General features: G+C 32.2%; 1 protein-coding gene across 1 annotated transcript; it reads left to right on the forward strand.

The window, feature by feature from the left end:
* The first annotated feature begins 363 nt into the window (after positions 1–363).
* Positions 364–7,547, forward strand: LOC129004248 (uncharacterized). Its single transcript, XM_054432737.1, has 6 exons — positions 364–444; positions 1,120–1,248; positions 1,852–1,985; positions 3,784–3,860; positions 4,407–4,487; positions 7,364–7,547. Exons 2-6 carry the CDS (start codon positions 1,132–1,134, stop codon positions 7,519–7,521), a joined length of 567 nt encoding a protein of 188 aa, XP_054288712.1. The 5' UTR covers positions 364–444; positions 1,120–1,131; the 3' UTR covers positions 7,522–7,547.
* Positions 7,548–17,398: the final 9,851 nt, after the last annotated feature.

Below are 17,398 nucleotides of genomic sequence, written 5' to 3' on the forward strand. Positions count from 1 at the left end.
CATGGTTACACCTTGTAATGGATTGAATCTTATGGAAACAAATCTTTATATACACGATTGAGAAGGATTTGCTAACATAATAGCTTCTTAGTTCAGAACAACAAACACAAATACAGGTAAACATTAAGATCCAAAGTTAACCATAACTTTAAAGATCTGAGTAAGTAAGTAGCACATTAGTTGGGCATACAACTAAAACATATAATATCGTTTCATGAAGGTTTTGAAGGAGGTTAGACTAACGTTAACATGTTTTGAATTCGACGAAATATCGTTGGCACCAAAACGAGTTGATTAATCGAATATGAAATTTATTGGCCTATTTGTAAGTACTGTAACTCCAAGAACATCTGCGCCAACAAATTATCTACGTCATCAGGCGAGCAGTTGGAGTTGGTAGCTTCGCAGCACGAACATAAACCTTCACCCTACTCGATTGAGACCGTAAGTAGCAACTTTTTCAATTTGTGGAAGTTCTAGAGCGTATGATGGAAGCTGTAAATGAAGAAAACTTTCACACAATATTTCTACCACACAGGCCAATAAGCTTGTTTATAATCTGAGCCAACTGACGTACCTAAAAGTGTTGATTTATATAAACAGTTGAGAGGTGTTGAAATTCTTTATAACTATTTTAAGAGTTTACAAATACATTTTTAATGTGATTTTGGTATGAAATATTGCTTAAATTATATGTTAAAACATTTATTTACTTGAGTTTTCAATAACAATAATCGTGTTTTATGTTTGTAGGCCAGGGTAGTATTTTTTAAATTAGCTCAATCGTCATACTGTGAATATGCAAACTTAAAACTCATATGTATCTTTTTATGAGTAAGATTTTTTCTTATATAATTGAGCTGAGTTGGACACGTAGGTGAAAAGTTTGTAAATGGTTTTTGGTTTGTAAAGTCCTTTTTTTGTCAATGTTTGTACAAAAAAACTTTCAAACCGAAAAAGTTTCAATATACATCTCAATAATATGTCTATCAGAAAGTTTAGAATATAATTATTGCGTATTATTAAATATAACTCTAGAGGTAATAATTTTTGCACAAGTCTATTATGGAATTTATTTACAATAAAATAAAATAAATACAATGTAAAATGTTTTTCCAGGGAAGACGTAGGATGCTGAAATATTTGTTCATATTTTCGGCTTTTCCGTTGATTGTCCTGGCTTCTAGTATGCCAGTGGGGAAGTGCAAATACCCTCTACCCAGCAACCCCGGCCTCGACATCTCACAGGTCAGATGGAGTTACTTTATTGTTCTAGTACTCTCGTTAACTATTGTACAAGTTGTAGGTCTTTTCAAAAAGAGAGCAGCCACATTTGAGTTGTTCTTTAAATCAAATGAAATTTTGTAGGTCAACAAACCTAACCTTATCTGTGCCACTTCGAATCAATCATGCACCATAATCTTTGGTGCTGTGTCTGAACACTGAGTCCCCTTCTGAATCCAACGTAACTGAACCGTGCCCAATCTAACTGAACCGTACCCAACCTAACCTAACAGAACATATCCCAACCTGCCCTAACATGTTGCGACTTGATTTGCACAGGTCAAATTTTAATATTGGCAGCCCTCTTGCTAAAACGAACCGCCACTTTCAACACTGCAAAAACCAACCAAAGATTTATCATTCATGAAGATTTGCTTACGCAATCTTGTTATTGTCTAGAGCGACAATTGTCAAGATTGCAATCAATCTTGTTATTGATTGCAATCAATCTTGTTATTGATTGCAATCACTTGTCTTGTACGTTGCAGTAATACATGTTGAACCCAGCAATAATCTAGAAAAATATATATAAATACAAGATTGTTTATTCTGTCAAACCTTTTGTAGATCGAAGGAGAGACGTTGAAGTACATCTACACTCCAACCTCAATGGTTTACAAAGCGCTTGACAGTATTTCTATGGTAATCAGGAAGTCGAAAAAACAAAAGAAGGTTTATGCTGAAACCATCAGAGCCAAGTCGTAAGTATAGTTTCGAAGTTTTGGCTGTCATATAATACCACTAGACTAACTTGCTCCTTGAGTAGCCATTATAGAGGATAGTTTACAACATGCTCTATTAAGATGAGGAACCAATTCATTTTTATTTTACAAAAGGATGTATCTTCAGTTTGATTTAACTCCAAAACATTGAGTTACGCCATTATAATCTGGCAATTAATTAGTAAAATTGTAATCAAGACTTAATGCCACATAAGTCTTCCGCCCAAATAACAGCCACGTTCCTACTAAACTTCAAATGAATCGTAGCCTAAAGGATAGAGAACTTGCATTCTCAGCACTACAATAGCTGGGTCGTTTTAATAATTCTAGATATAAAGGGTGTTTTTTTAAAACTTGCATCTTTATTTATGTAAAAACCGCAATAGATAGAAATATGCAGTTTGCGGGAATCATCTATTAACGTAGGGGGCCCAACTGTTTTGAATTAAACGTTACATTCACATTCCCCACCTCTACCCCCCCCTGCCAACAACTTTTTTTTTTTTTAAATAGCAAGGTACCTCTTGTGACAAATCAAATGAAAGAGCATGAAAAAAGAAAATGTTTGGTGAAAATCATTTTTCATTTGAGATGTCACAAGGCGTACCTTGCTATTAAAGAAAAATAAGTTCCGGGGAGGGGGGGATATCTCACAAATTTATAAGCCATTTTAATTTTTTTCACTAAACATTTTATTTTTTTATGCTCTTTCATTTGATATATCAAAAGGGGTACCTTGATATTAAAAAAAAATAAGTTGGGGACAGGGGGGAATGTGAATGTAACGTTGAACTCAAAACAATTGGGCCCCTTACACCAATAGATGATTCCCGCAAACTGCATATTTCTATCTATTGCGGTTTCTACATAAAGATGCAAGTAAAAAAAAAAACACACACTGTATTAGCACTAAATACACTTTGCACATAGGACGAAAAGTGTCTTGTAGATGACAAAATGATGGCTACAGCTGATTTCCAGTTGCATTAATCACCTACTGCCTAAGGATAGGTGACTATGGACTGGATAGGTAAGAGGTAGGTGCAATTGGCAACAACCAATAGTTTCAGGCAGCAACTCGTCTATCTTCTCCCAATGGAGCAGCCAGACTTACAGGACAGAATATGCTCTGACGGGAAAGAACTCTTACACTCTGATCACCTAGGTTTCCGGACGTACATAACATTTATACCCCCAGAAAATAAATCATCGGCTTTGACAACTAAACTAGCCGGACCAGAGAAAATATAGCTAACGATTTGACCATAATAGCGTTGACAAAATTTAGGTGGTTTAAGGGGGAGGTTTTTTTGGGTTCCCCTTCCATTTTTAAATCTATATACCAGCTGATCATCTGTTGGCTGTTGTTTTAAACAGTGTTTGCGTCCTCCCTTCTCTCCATTCCTGTTTGTCACGAAAAGCACAACAAATCAACAACAAATCCAATTCACTACTTTACAATTATCTTTCAATATATGAATACAAATAATAAAAAATTGAATAATATAATTTTTTTCGGAGTCCATAAAAAAGATCTTATAGATTTATTTTCCAACAAAATTTGCCTTTTTGCTAAACCAAAGCATATTTTACACCGATACGGTACAGTACTTTGCTGGCTGAATATTATACTGACTGTAATAGTTTAAACAATTCCTTAAATTCTACGTTATTAATTGATTTATTTAGATCTATAATAATTATTAATTAATACTTTATAACTTGATTATATAGTCAATCTAAATTTCTTGATTTTAAATATTTTTTATCATTCCAGAGTCTTTGGTACACCTACGACTATGAACTTTCTAGTGAAAGACCTTGGAAATGGAGTGCTCAAGAAGATCGTCAAAAGTAAATTAACTGATTATGTATGCTAAAATCAAATAGTTTTTCCATAAAATAAAATGCTAAATATGTTATTTATATGTTTTGAATTATTTATAAAGGTTATATTTTATTTGTCGATGGACTTAATTAATAATGAATATTATTTAATTCACTTCTGCTTAGATTTAATTCAGAAGTCACTAATTAATTTCAGTTACATACTGTCAGTTATGTAACTGATATTAGGGGTAGATGAGTTTCAATAATACATAGGAACTTCAAAGATCTAACTTTAAAAACGGTAAATGTTTTACTTGTTATTTATTTGGGGCAGTAGGTAAGTAGTTGGGAGTAACCCATTGAAAAACTACCCTATTATGGCTATTTACAGTAGGTACTGTATTGTTTGGTATGATGATAGGAGTGCCCAATCAAAACAGTGTTTTTTTAACGTATTTCCATTGAATGGGTATGCACTGTTCTGTTCTTAAATTGGTAGTAGAATAAATCTATATTAAATAGTGTTATTGTTTCTATTTATAGGTTATTAACAGTATATTAATTTTGCAGAAGGGGAGATGAGCTACATAGCATCAATAGTTGCTATCAAGGGGGACACCGGGCTATTGTACGTCTGCAGTGACACTGGCGGTAAATATTTAGTGCATAAGTATTAAACATCTAAATAGTATATAATTTTCTAAATGTGTATTGCAACTATTTAGTTTTAATGGTAGTTGATAGTTAGTTAACCTGCTTAAATTATGACTTTTGATTTGCAGGAATATAATCGTGTCCATTAAAATCAAACATTGCTATGCCTATTACGCCCACTAAAGTTATTTTATGTTTTGTGCCTTACAATGCCAAGCAAACTAACAAAGTGTCTTTGGAGAGATAGGAAGTTTGTCTTCGTATGTCTTTTAATTAAAGAAAAACGTTCAAAGCTTTATAAAATAAAAAAGTTTAAATACCATATTTATGTAATACGTAAATAATTAATAGCTGAATCAGATTCTAAATGAAAGTGAAATGAAGTTAATGTACTATGCTTCAATCACTTTTATCCTTCGAAATCAAAAGCTGGGGGATTGTTCTAAAAGTATTTTAGAGCCATTAAACATAACACAAAAGTTAATATTAAAAATGCGTTTTGGGAAGTGCAGGCGTTATCCATCTGACATTCTCTTTAAGGATGTGTCAGTTTTAACGATCAGACAATTTTTCATAAAAAATGTTCTAAATAATATTTTAAAAATTATAGCAACATTTTCTCTACAATTTCCCATACACATAATACTAGATATTCTACCCGAATTGGAATTACATCACTACAACTGTACAAGTGCTTTTCATCGACCAACTCATTTTATTTTGCACACTTTATATTTCTTAACTTGCAAAAAAAATTTCAAAGCGTTAATCTCTTTGACTCCCCCACTTTAAACATATTCAAACGCCGTGTCAATGAGTGGTTACTGTACTTGGTCTAGGCAGGGACGAGGCTGAGCTTATCATCGCAGCTGATTACAGACACAGACGCTCCTGACACGACATGCGACATGACCATTGTACCCTGACTCGTTCTCCACCGCCCGCCCCACCCCTCTAGACCTACTTTAAAAGCCGTAGAATTCCTGTCACTATTACAGTTAAATCATTTTTTATTTAAACTTAACTATGCCAACTAATATTTTTCACATAGTTATTCATCTCACAATTTGTTCTTGTAACTCCATTTACTCCATTTACATCATATTTTCACCTCATCATATCTTCTGTCATTTATTTATTTATTGTATTTGATCTCATCTTATTAAGCCTATGTTTGGACGCAACTACAGTCGACGCACAGGCTCGCTGCCCATGTCGGATTATTCCTTATAAACATGTACGCTTTCTTAAACATAGATATAATGCCAATTTTAATTATATATTATTCTTTTAAATTCACTTATGTTTTTTTTTCTTTAAATATTTGTGTACATATTCTGTAAATACTTTGTTGGAATAAAAGTATAATTCATTCATTCTATATAGCCGTTTTATGAACGGGATCCCTAACCTAATAGATATTATCAACTATCGTATTATCAAACTATCGTATAGTTTGATATTCGTACCTAATCGCCCAGTCGAAGTATTGCTCTGCTGTTTCAACTTACGTCAATGCCTAATTATTAGCACATGTGAGCTGTGCTCTCACCTAGCCTACGGTTCATAACTGAACAACAACTGCAAATCACACAACTTTATGTTCACTTTCAAACATTGATAACCGTACTCTTGATGGTAAAATCATTTAATACCGTATTTAAAATTGTATTAATATATTCTAGAGGTCCCTTGCTGTGCAATGCGATGCAATAATGTTTTTAATGTATCATAGATGTTTTTAACAGCTTTAGTAAAAAGTTATATTATACATTTTGGAGTTTTTGTGTAAATGTAACTCATTAGTGATTTATTGGTCAGCTTTCACTGTTGGAGTGTCACAACATTTTGAAATAGTTGATTGAAAACACATGAAAGCATTTTATTTCTATGTCAAAATAAGAAGATATTAAACATAATAATTGCTAAGTTTTTTATTAGTTTTCATTATTTCAATAATGTTTCAGATATTCCAAACAAGTCAATCACAATTCATTAACAGTTCATTAAAAAATTCATTTAGTCAAAATTCATTAAGTTTATGTTCACAGTTTATTATTATTAAAGTAGAAATTACAATTCATTTCAGTACTAAAAATTAATCATATATGTTATTTAATCAAATTCTATTACATCACACTGTACCGTAAAGAATGTTTCATTATTAAGATTGACAACACTGTTACTAGAAGCAGTTTAACTAACTCAAAAACAAATAATCAACAATAAAATTATTTAAAAACAACATTTGTGACATGTGAATGTGATGAAGATTAGGAGGAAGCCAGAATGAACTGAAAGAAGATGCATGTTAGTAAATTATTTTATCAAAAAAGAAAGTGTTATTATGAAAATTGAATTAAATTCAAGAAAATTACTAAGTATATATAACATTTGTAATATTTAAGATTCAAGAAGAACCAACTGTAAGTGATATTTCTTTTATGTAAACAGAACAAATACAGCCCACTTATTCAAAAATTAAAAACTCTTTTTACTCATATATTTTAGCCATTAAGCTAATTAATTTCATGACAATAATAATTGTACTTGGGATCGGATTTTGAAAATATAAATATGGGTTGTGGAAATCAGGTTTTCCTGGTTGACGGAAAATAGCTATTGTACCTGAGTTGTAGGTAATATGTATAATCGATATTAGTCTAAATCGCGCTCGGCTGGTAACCGCGAATGGTCCGCCGCCGCCACGCCGCTCCCCCCACCATATGTGGGGAACTTCCTAGTACTGAAGTAGCATTGTAAATGCATACACAACACTTTTTAACGTCTGCTTTGTTGGTAACATGTTTAAAATTAATTTTAAGATATTTATTGTTTTATGTGACTCATAACCTGTGTGTTTCTTTTGCAAGTGACCGGTGAGGACACCCTGTATGTGATCGCTCGCAAAAGTGTCGACCCGCACACTGTGAAACCCCCGACTAAGCTCTTCTCAGCCGCCATTGAAAAGTTCAACTTTAATGCAGAATTCAGAAAACTGCCAGAACGTTTGTCCATCAAAACTCTTTAAGCCATTAAATTTGTGCGTGACACGAGTATTTTCTATTCAGTATCCTTTCAAATTCACAGGGTGAGTATTTATTTTAACTTGTGCTTGAATTTTTTTGTAAATGGAAAAATATTTTTTTCTTCTAGATAGTATCTTCAAATTAATGCGTTTAGCCCCTATGAAATTTTTATAGAATGTCTACTACTTACTCGTATTTGGATATCAAATAAACCATTTGATAATGTAAAATTTTAATTATATTATAATTGTAAGACTGAGTTACAACGTAACCAATCAGTGCTGTTTATGAAATGAATGAAATGAAAAATGTCTTTATTTAAGAGGCGAAGTTAGGACTAGCAAGTCCTCTCTACCACTTAACCTCTAAGCTTTACGTTTACTGTTTTACCCACGACCGTTTTGAAACAAGCCGTTTCAGTCTAGTTCTTAGATAGAAAATATTTACTTAACAGCATTGTTTACTTACTTAACAGCATTATGTTTTTATTAACAACAAGGCTAACAGACCATTGAGGTTCAATGGTTGAGGGAAAATAAGTAAAATTGACATGTTTCGATCTTAAAATAATTAGCTGTTCATGCCAATTTAATTGTTAGGCCTAATGAGTGGTGCAATAGTGTTTGGTACAATGATTCGTTGCATCACTGTGATTAGCAATGAGAGGTACTTACTTTCCATGTCTGGAAATCAGACTTCGCTTTTCCAAAAATTAGCTACCGATATGGCTTTGTCATTCGCATACAAAAGATCATCTAATGTGCAAGACTGTCTAGGCGTGGTCAGGATCCTGAACAGCACCACACGCGCACAAGATGTTTTCTTCGTCTGGTAAGAGACCCCATTTCTGCATGTTTGTCTTGCATTTTGGTACCTCGACCCTAATTCGATTTAGGGTCTTCCACACCGTGTAATGAAGGCCTCCACCAGGAGCCAGTTCCTCCCTGGCTGGTATGGGATGTTTAGCCAACGTGGCCTCCCACCTTGCCACCCGATTGCTTGAGAGTGATCCATCCAGAACTCGTGTCCGTGATAAAAAGCTCTTTCTGGACCGAAGCCGTCGCTCTGGTGTTGGTGGCCGTGTAATGGGTGACGAGGGTCTGTCTCTTGCTTAGTCCTTTCTGCGTTGGCAGCGACATCACGTCGGATTGATGGAGGGGCTATCCCTATGATAGGATAAAGTTAGTGTACTGTGGTTGGTGTCAAACACCCAGTTACAATCCGAGCCATGTCACACTGAGCGCTAAAGTTGAGGTTCTGAGGACATTAGGTTTAGCACCCCAGCTTTTAGTCATAGTCACAGCTTCTGTTCCACCTCTTCGTAGCTTGTGCCACCACCGCCATATCATCGGCATATATATACTGACGTGTAGCGTTTGGCAACGGTTGGTCGTTAGTGTAAATGTGTATATCCACCAATGAGAGGTCATAAACGAATACATAACTGTTGTGGATTGTTTTAAAATTGAGTTAGCGTTAACGAGCGTAATTTAAAACAATGGACTGTATTATGATGTTGACTGAATTAAACAGTAAAATGAATTATCTGAATTTTGAAAGAAAATTATTAGACAAGTCTTAGTATTTAGAAAAAACTTAAGCAAAAATGGAAGTATCACTTACAATCGATCCTTTCTTCACTTTACAAAGCGTGGTCGGTGGGCTGGAGTGTGGAGTGTAGAGTTGTCAGGGGTCCAGCGAATATCATCCTGCCGTAGTGGATAATAACGTCATCCACGGACACAAATAGATTCCCGGATGCGCGTATATATATAATTTAAAACCGATAACGGTGTAGAGAAAGATCAAGGCAAAAACTGGTGCAAGATGAGCGGTTGCGGAATGCAAGTTGAAAAGGAAGACTAGATAAGAGGAACGAGGAGTAGGTAATGGCACAAATTGTAATCTATTTTAATTTCTAAATAAAAAAAAATTGTTATTAAATAAAGTGTTACGTCACTGGCACGATTGGCAACTTGGATTAAAGGAATAACTAGCAATGAGTCTGTGGTTTATGAATGTATGCAAAAATAGGCTGCACTTAAATTAAACTTGATTTTGTCCCTTTTATTTCTTATTATATTTACATAACAATAACCTCTCTCAGAAGTTATGAGTAGTGATTTTTAGTAATTAAAACAGCGTCGTAGGTAAAATAGTGTACGCATCGCTGCCTAACTCGTAGAAGTTTTTAAGGCACTCGCCAAGAATCGTACCTTAAATTTCTACAAGTCTCGTTAACACTATATTTTTGCGGTCGTTGCGTAAACTACTATAACGTATTCGGCATATGTTCAGTTGAACACTACATTTTAGATAACGTGTTACATACGTCAAGGTCGACTGGATTAGCTTCACAACAAAACACAGCTTCGTTGTATAGCTACGTCTAACTTACTACCACACACCGGATGACGTAGTAATGCCAAAAAATATTTAAAAGATATCTTTGGGTAATTATAATTATAATACATGTTATAATTATATGTATATAATAATAATACAAGATGGTGACGACGTCCTGTAATTGAACTACTATGAGGTCATGAATTATGGACATTTATAGGCATGCACTGTGGATGCAATACTCCTTGGTGTGGATTAACGTCCACCCTAGTAAGTACTACAACTATCCGCAGTACTACGCTGATAATTAGACCAATTTGTTAATACCAAGTGTGGTAAATGTGGTTCGGATTCCACTATAAACTGTAAGTCCCTTATTTTCCATTAGCTGTATGAATTAATTATGTGTATTAATTGTGTATATAAATTAACAGATGTGTCCAAGGAATATGTCGGAGGACCGCTAAACTTGATAATTTGGAATTTCGAGATTGATGGCCGAATGAGTATATTAATGATGCGTATACCTCTAACGTAAATAATACTTATTTGACTCAATTTTGACAGTTTACCTAAGTAGTTAGTTAGACCATTGACTATACACCTCTACGTTAGACATAGGTGCCTGGGGACCGAGCTTTGCTAGAGCAAATCATAAGTGTATCTGAGATCAGTCTTTGGTCAATGTAATTTATCCAAATCTTTTGAACTCTATCTTTTATCCGTTCAAATTGTCAATTGTAGTTGACACTTGATAAGCACATTAATAATTATTTGACAGACCATAAGACCATTTTTAAACTTATTTTGAACACAAAGTTAAATCCTTGTTTAGAAAGAGTGCTATGGTGGTTAAGATATGAAGTATGAAGTATTTATAGCTAGGGGTGTTTCGTAAGAGTTGCAATAACTTGAATAACATAATAGATACTTATACTAATGCTTTAATAATCAATTCAGTTATTCCGTAAGTATAAACATGTTTCTTGGTGCCGATTCATGGTGGCAACAAATATTCAAATGTTAATCATATTATAATATAAGATTTAAAACACTAACTAATCTCAAAATAAGTTTTTCGTCTAAAAGGTTACTGAAACTTTACCCTTAAATATTTGATGCATCCTCCATCTTCTTACCACTACGCTATTCTTGTGCCAGGACAGCTTAAAGTGACCTTGTCACTCAGTGCCCTCCTTATTTGTATCACTATTTGTATCCTTATTTGTATTAAAAACAACCTATAAAATACAACCACTTTATAAATTTAAATTAATTCGTAGTTTTCAATTATTCTCAAAAGTCAACAGTCAATGCAAGCTAAATAATTTAAGGTTTTAAATAACCTTCTGTCAATAGATTGACGGAGTTTAATAAATTTCTGAATAAAAAAAATAGTATAAAAGTAGGAAACATTGTGTTTAGAGTACAAAGTAGTAATATAATCAAACGTAAGTCGACACAAGAGGAATGGGGCGACATATGGCGAAAACGGTCGAGTTATTCTCAGAATTGGAACCATTCATCATGATTTGGTATTAACTCGCTCTGTGTCAAAATACTTCGGAAAGTATCTTAAAACTGTTAGTAAAGCTGTCCAAAATATAGAGTTGTGTTTAATTTATATTCCTACGTGGACGAAAGTAAATGAAATGCCAGCAATTGTATTAAGCCGTAATTAAGTATTTACTTGATGGGCTTAGAATTAAAAAAACTATATAATTATTTTATGAGTGTAGACTATATTTAAAACTAAAAATACTTGTTCATAGTGAAATGATAGATATGAAGACCACGATACTATATTATATACCAGCTGTTTGCCGTTTCTACATACGGGGATCTTGTTGTCAGTTTGAACCTTCTTATATTCAGAAGCAGTTGGTTTGCATATTGAGTGTGCATTTTTCCAGATATGCTGGCAAAACTATTATAGGATACAACTTTGCAAATACGACATCTGACCGTTTTAAGCTAAAACAAATGCTTTGCAAAATACCCTTGCTGCAGAAAACCTACAGACTAAGGGAATTTTCATTTACCTGGCCACATTTTCCAAGAAAATATAAAAAAATGCCAGATTTATTTCCTATATAAATATGATAAATTTTAAGTGAGTACGGTACTTCAATTTGGTGCTACAGGGAAGATATTGAGGTGTGTTTTTTTTTGCATTGTTGATTGCTTAGTATTAAAATTTTAATTTCCAAATTTGGTTAAAATATATCCATAAACAATCAAACTACAACAATTTATTTATTCTTCATAATAATAAATGGAAATTTTAAATTAAAAATTTTTAACTATCCCTATTACCGTTTTTTACGTTGGGCATACAAAAAAACTTCAATATACAAATTTATTTATTTTTTAAGCTCTACAAAATGGTTTGGAGATAAATGATGAAATTTTGTGTTTGTTGAGTCAAAAATGAGAAAAATCTATTTTTGCCCCATAAAACCGCCCATAAACCCCTGTGCCCATAGACGGAGAAAATGCGGCCTATTTCGGAGAAAATCATTTATAAATATGTGGAGAGAATAAATACTTGTAAGATTTAAATCGTAAAACGTTGGGCACATATGCTATAGATAATGAAGATAATTGTAAATTAGCATGCATTTTTAAAAGTATTTTTATTTATAAATTAATTTCTACTTTTTAGTGCGTTTAAAAACGTGGAATTTTTAAAGTATTTTTACTTATAAATTATTTTAACATTCTTCCCCGATTTGTCAGATTTTTCATGAACTGGATTTTTTTTTCTTTTGCATTACATTGAGAATTTGGTCGCCGTGTTCTTTTGAGTGTAGATAGATTTACAGTTCTTGTATTATAACAATTTGTTCAACGTTTTTTCATAATATAGAATTTTGACACATTCTTCTAATTTGCCATAAATATTATTTTTTATTTACTTGTATCTGGTATGTTCTGCGTACATTAAACGTTGGGACGTTTGATTGTTTGATTTAACGGGTTGGATATGTTCTCTGAATCTTTATGAAACTGTTCTTCCAGTCTGACCAATGTAGAATTTGGGACAATTAATTTACACGTTTAATTTGATATATTTCAGATTTGTTATGTTTGTCAATTGTATGTATGTTCTTGTTAGATAGTTTTTTTTTAATTAAATTGAATGCGTTGTTTCTAGATCCATAGTTAATTTTGAATTTAGATGCTTGTCATTTTTTTCTGAATGGTTTGTTCAATACCAAACTGTACGTAAAACAATTTATACTCCTTCTTCTCTTCTTTGTCTGAATTTTACAGTATGTTTTTTTCTTGATTAATATCTATTAATTGTTAATGTCTATTAAACTATTTTTATATCCATTTCTTGTAACTATTTCTTTTTAATGTATTTTTCCAAAGTGTAAAAATCATCATTTAGAGGTACTCGTAACATTCTGTCTACCATAAAGTCTAAGCTTGCTATTTTATGTTGCCACGGTGAATTTGAGTCAGCAGGAATAACAATATCTGTTTGAGTGGCTTTTTCAAGTTTTTTTTAAAGAGTAATTTAACTGCTTTTTCCCATTATTTCAGTCAAATTCGTTACAACTTTGTTTTCAAAATTATTATTTTAACAGAAATTAGACTGCAAACCAATATTTTTGGGACAGGTGACAGTGACCAAAGAATGCTCTCAGATTATACTAATAAAGTTCCCCGAGCAAAGCTTGGTCCTCAGGTACTGAAGAATTATATGTTATAAAAATTGTTACTATGTTTTACTATGCCCAAGCGTGTTTAAATTATCACTTAATACTGTACAGTGTACACCTTTATAATATTAAAATTAAACTGAATAAATTACAATTTAAATTAATTGGTAGGGCTGAGCCCACGGGTATAACCTAGTAATAGTTATTTACAATTGTATATGAACATATTTTCTTTATATACAACCTAAGTTTTGTCTCTGAGAAATTGATTCGTTACATTCGCTATGTTTGATGGACCAACGTCTTGTTAAAGTTTGTTGTTGTTTTATTTCCCAATAAAGATAACAACGGACGTAAAAGTGACGAATAACAAGGCAAGTTCTGAAATATTGAGAGGAAACTGAGAAAAATAGTAATGATTTACTGGAATCCAAGTCTAGGTGAATTATTATTTTGCAATGAATACCTATAATGAAACTAAATATTGCGAAAATATTCTGACCTTGTCATTTGTATAATAATAAAACTTCTAGGCTCGAGAAATAATATTTTTATTTTCTAACCTTTTATTGAGAGACTTTTTTTTATAAAGAAAGTTTTTGAATGACAAATGCAAACATTTTTAAGAGGTTAATTGTTATTGGTTGTTTAAGTCTAATGGTTGTATACAATTTCATATTGACTGCCCAATTATTAGAAATTGGGTTTTTTAAATCTATCTAGCAATTGCAACGAAAGCTATATAAATTAAACACATAAAAATGCTTTATACATGATTCACCTTTTTATAACATGATGCAACACAATTGCAGCTTGTTCTTGTATCTCGATCAAATGCATGAGCTAATGCAAAGTATAACATTTAACACCACTAAAACAACCAATTTTGTGAGTTAATACGATTTCATTACGTTACATCATAAAATATTCAATATGAAATATTAGTAGGACCAAATTCAAAGGTATGTGTACGAGGTCTTATGATATGTTTTGAAACAGGGCATTGAAATTTAAAGGAATGAATATTTTTGCACCATTCAAACTGGATTTTAGGACACAATCGCCTTTTGATGATCCTTTTCATTATAATACATCTTCTGTAATAATTTGATCGGATATATTTAAACCATGGTAAATATTTACTTAATGAAACTTCCCCAACGAATATCCTTGAAATGTAACTAAGCTTCTTATCAAAATAATTCATGTAATACGTTGATGTGATAAAGGCATTATTGTGTTTCTGGGAGATAATATTCATCTAATACACCTGTGTAGCCTTGAATCGCCAGGAAATCCGCTTACGGTCCATCACAATACTGTAATTATCTCAGTCTGTCTGTAAATACCTGCAAAATATCACAATAAGCATACAGGATGTTAAAAACACAATACAAATTAAAAGGATTGTAAAAACATTAATGGAAAAACAAACTCGTATGTTAGTGTTCCTGTTTTAAGAGTTATAAGAATACCGTAAAAGCAAATTATTGGTTTTATGCCTAGAATGGTTTCAAATTAAATCTTTAGGTGTGATTCCAGTACCTAATAAATCAACTATTATTGACAAAAACAAATTTAAGAATCCGGAACCGTAGTAAACAAAAAAAAAATTGAAAGACCTACAATACATAGAAAACAATACATTTTCTTCATACTCTTCATAAATGTTGTTCTATCCAGCCTGAATAGCAAACGTATGCCATAGATAAAACATACTCCCTTGTATTTGTTAGTCTATGCGTATATATAATTGTAAATGATCATACCTCTTTCCAGTCAAATACTATATTAGACACATATATTGACAAGTTACAAAACAAAGAATTATAAAATAAGAAGAAAAACAAACTGATATACAGGTGGCACTGGGGAGAAAAAGAAACATCATGATTCAGTCAGTTGTATTTATTCAGTGGCAGTGATAATACATTGCTGGCCGGCCTGTACAGTTTCAATTGTTTATCATTTTTATTCAATTGTAATATTTTTTTTTCAACACGGCAAGTTTTAATTATTATGACTCTGACAGTATTTTAAAGAATTTATTGACATACCACAATATAGTAATACATTGATGATGTGGTTGCATACTAATGACCTGACAAATTTCTGAGGAACGAAACCAATCATCATACGAACAACCGGATAAGGTAATTATTTTATTTTATAATGTTTAATTTACCTTTATTAAAATTACGAAATGTGTATTGTTATATGAATGTTAACTGTAAGAAAGGACCATGAGGTCCTAAGTTTGCCTCAATAAAGAAGCATTTTCATTTAATTTTAATTTAATTTAATTTCATTAAAAAGTCGTTGACTGTAAACACACTTAGAATGTTAGAACAAAATACAAGCAAAGAAAGAAGTTTGTCATAGTATGGAAGATTAGTTAAATTTAAGACAACAGCACTAAGAGACACTAAATTATGCTGGAATAAAACATATTTGACAATACTATGAATAAATATTTCTATAATTTTCCGATTAAGTCACTCCCGATAACCTTAAGTCAGAGTTTTGCATGATAATTGTCAATTAGTAAAAAGTATAGTTAAAAAATATAAATTAGAAGTATTATGTGACATATTACATCTCCGTTTGTTATGCATAGCCTAATCTTTCATATTATCCATGGTATCTTTTCTTAAATGTTTTTACTTTGGAAACTATAAAGATAATAAGCCAATACATGTGTATCTCACATTCGTATGTGTTTGGCATATAAGAAAAGTTGGCATAAGGACCTTGTTATCAATCCAGGAATGAGCAGCCCCTGCTGGCTCGTCCCTCTCATTATGAGAAGTGGTCCTTTTTACAAGTCCTGCACACAAATGAAATCAGGGGAGATGTTTTTTACTTACTTTGTCTTCTCAAGAAATGTTAATTTACAATGTGAAAATCTAAATTTATATATTATTTGATAGTATTTGCCCTACATTTATAATTACAAATGTGAAGCATTTAGTGTATAATTATATGCAATTTTTTTTTTTATGTTTGATAATAGAACCACGCTCCATATTCATTTGGTGTTCACCCCAAAGGAAATGCATTTTTTCGTACAACTTTCATCGCAAAACCTCAATACCAATAACAAGAATTTATATCAACTAGCCATATGGATTTTGTATTTAGCACTCCTAGGTATCCTAAAGTTTATTTGAGAGGATACTATTGGTAGTATCCTCTCAAATAAACTTCTTATCCTCTCAAGTACAGAACCCACGCTTATTTACATTCGTAATTGTCCTTTACCCTCTCTCTTTCAGGTTTCAATCCCATTTGTTTAAGAGTAAAGCTTTATCTTCCACTTCCTTTTATCCTCGGACCCTATTATATCACTTTCAATCCAAGATAAGTATAAACTGTCATAAACGACATTGGTAAAGGTTCCAGTTTATTACTAGATTCTTGGATAGCCCAGCAATAAATTTAGTATTCTCGTGGCCCCTAACCCTATTAATTTGTTAAAATATTGGCTTAGTATGCTCTTTCAAAAGCTAATAACTTAGGTATGTTTTTCTTTAGCGTTAAAAAGTCATTATTACCTTGGTCGTGAATATTGTCTTGTTAGAGTAGTTATAGTGTTTATAATCAAATCTGAAAGGTTCAGTTCAATACATAGGAATTAACGAATTATTGGGATATTAATAAATTAAGCTATTTTGACTAATTATTGATGTCGAATAGTAATAGAACAAAGGTTCGAGCCTGAACTGAAAACCAAGTGAAGAATTACACACTTTGGTATTTTTCAGGCTGTAAGGTAGAACAAACTTAGGAATTATAATAGTTCACCATAATTATTAAAAACTAAATAAAATTATCCCTTTGGTTGCATACATATCATATTGGA

Source organism: Macrosteles quadrilineatus, unplaced genomic scaffold (genome assembly GCF_028750875.1).
Source record: "Macrosteles quadrilineatus isolate MER2022 unplaced genomic scaffold, UCM_ALF_1.0 Scaffold_9__3_contigs__length_116548681, whole genome shotgun sequence".
Classification (NCBI taxonomy): domain Eukaryota; kingdom Metazoa; phylum Arthropoda; class Insecta; order Hemiptera; family Cicadellidae; genus Macrosteles; species Macrosteles quadrilineatus.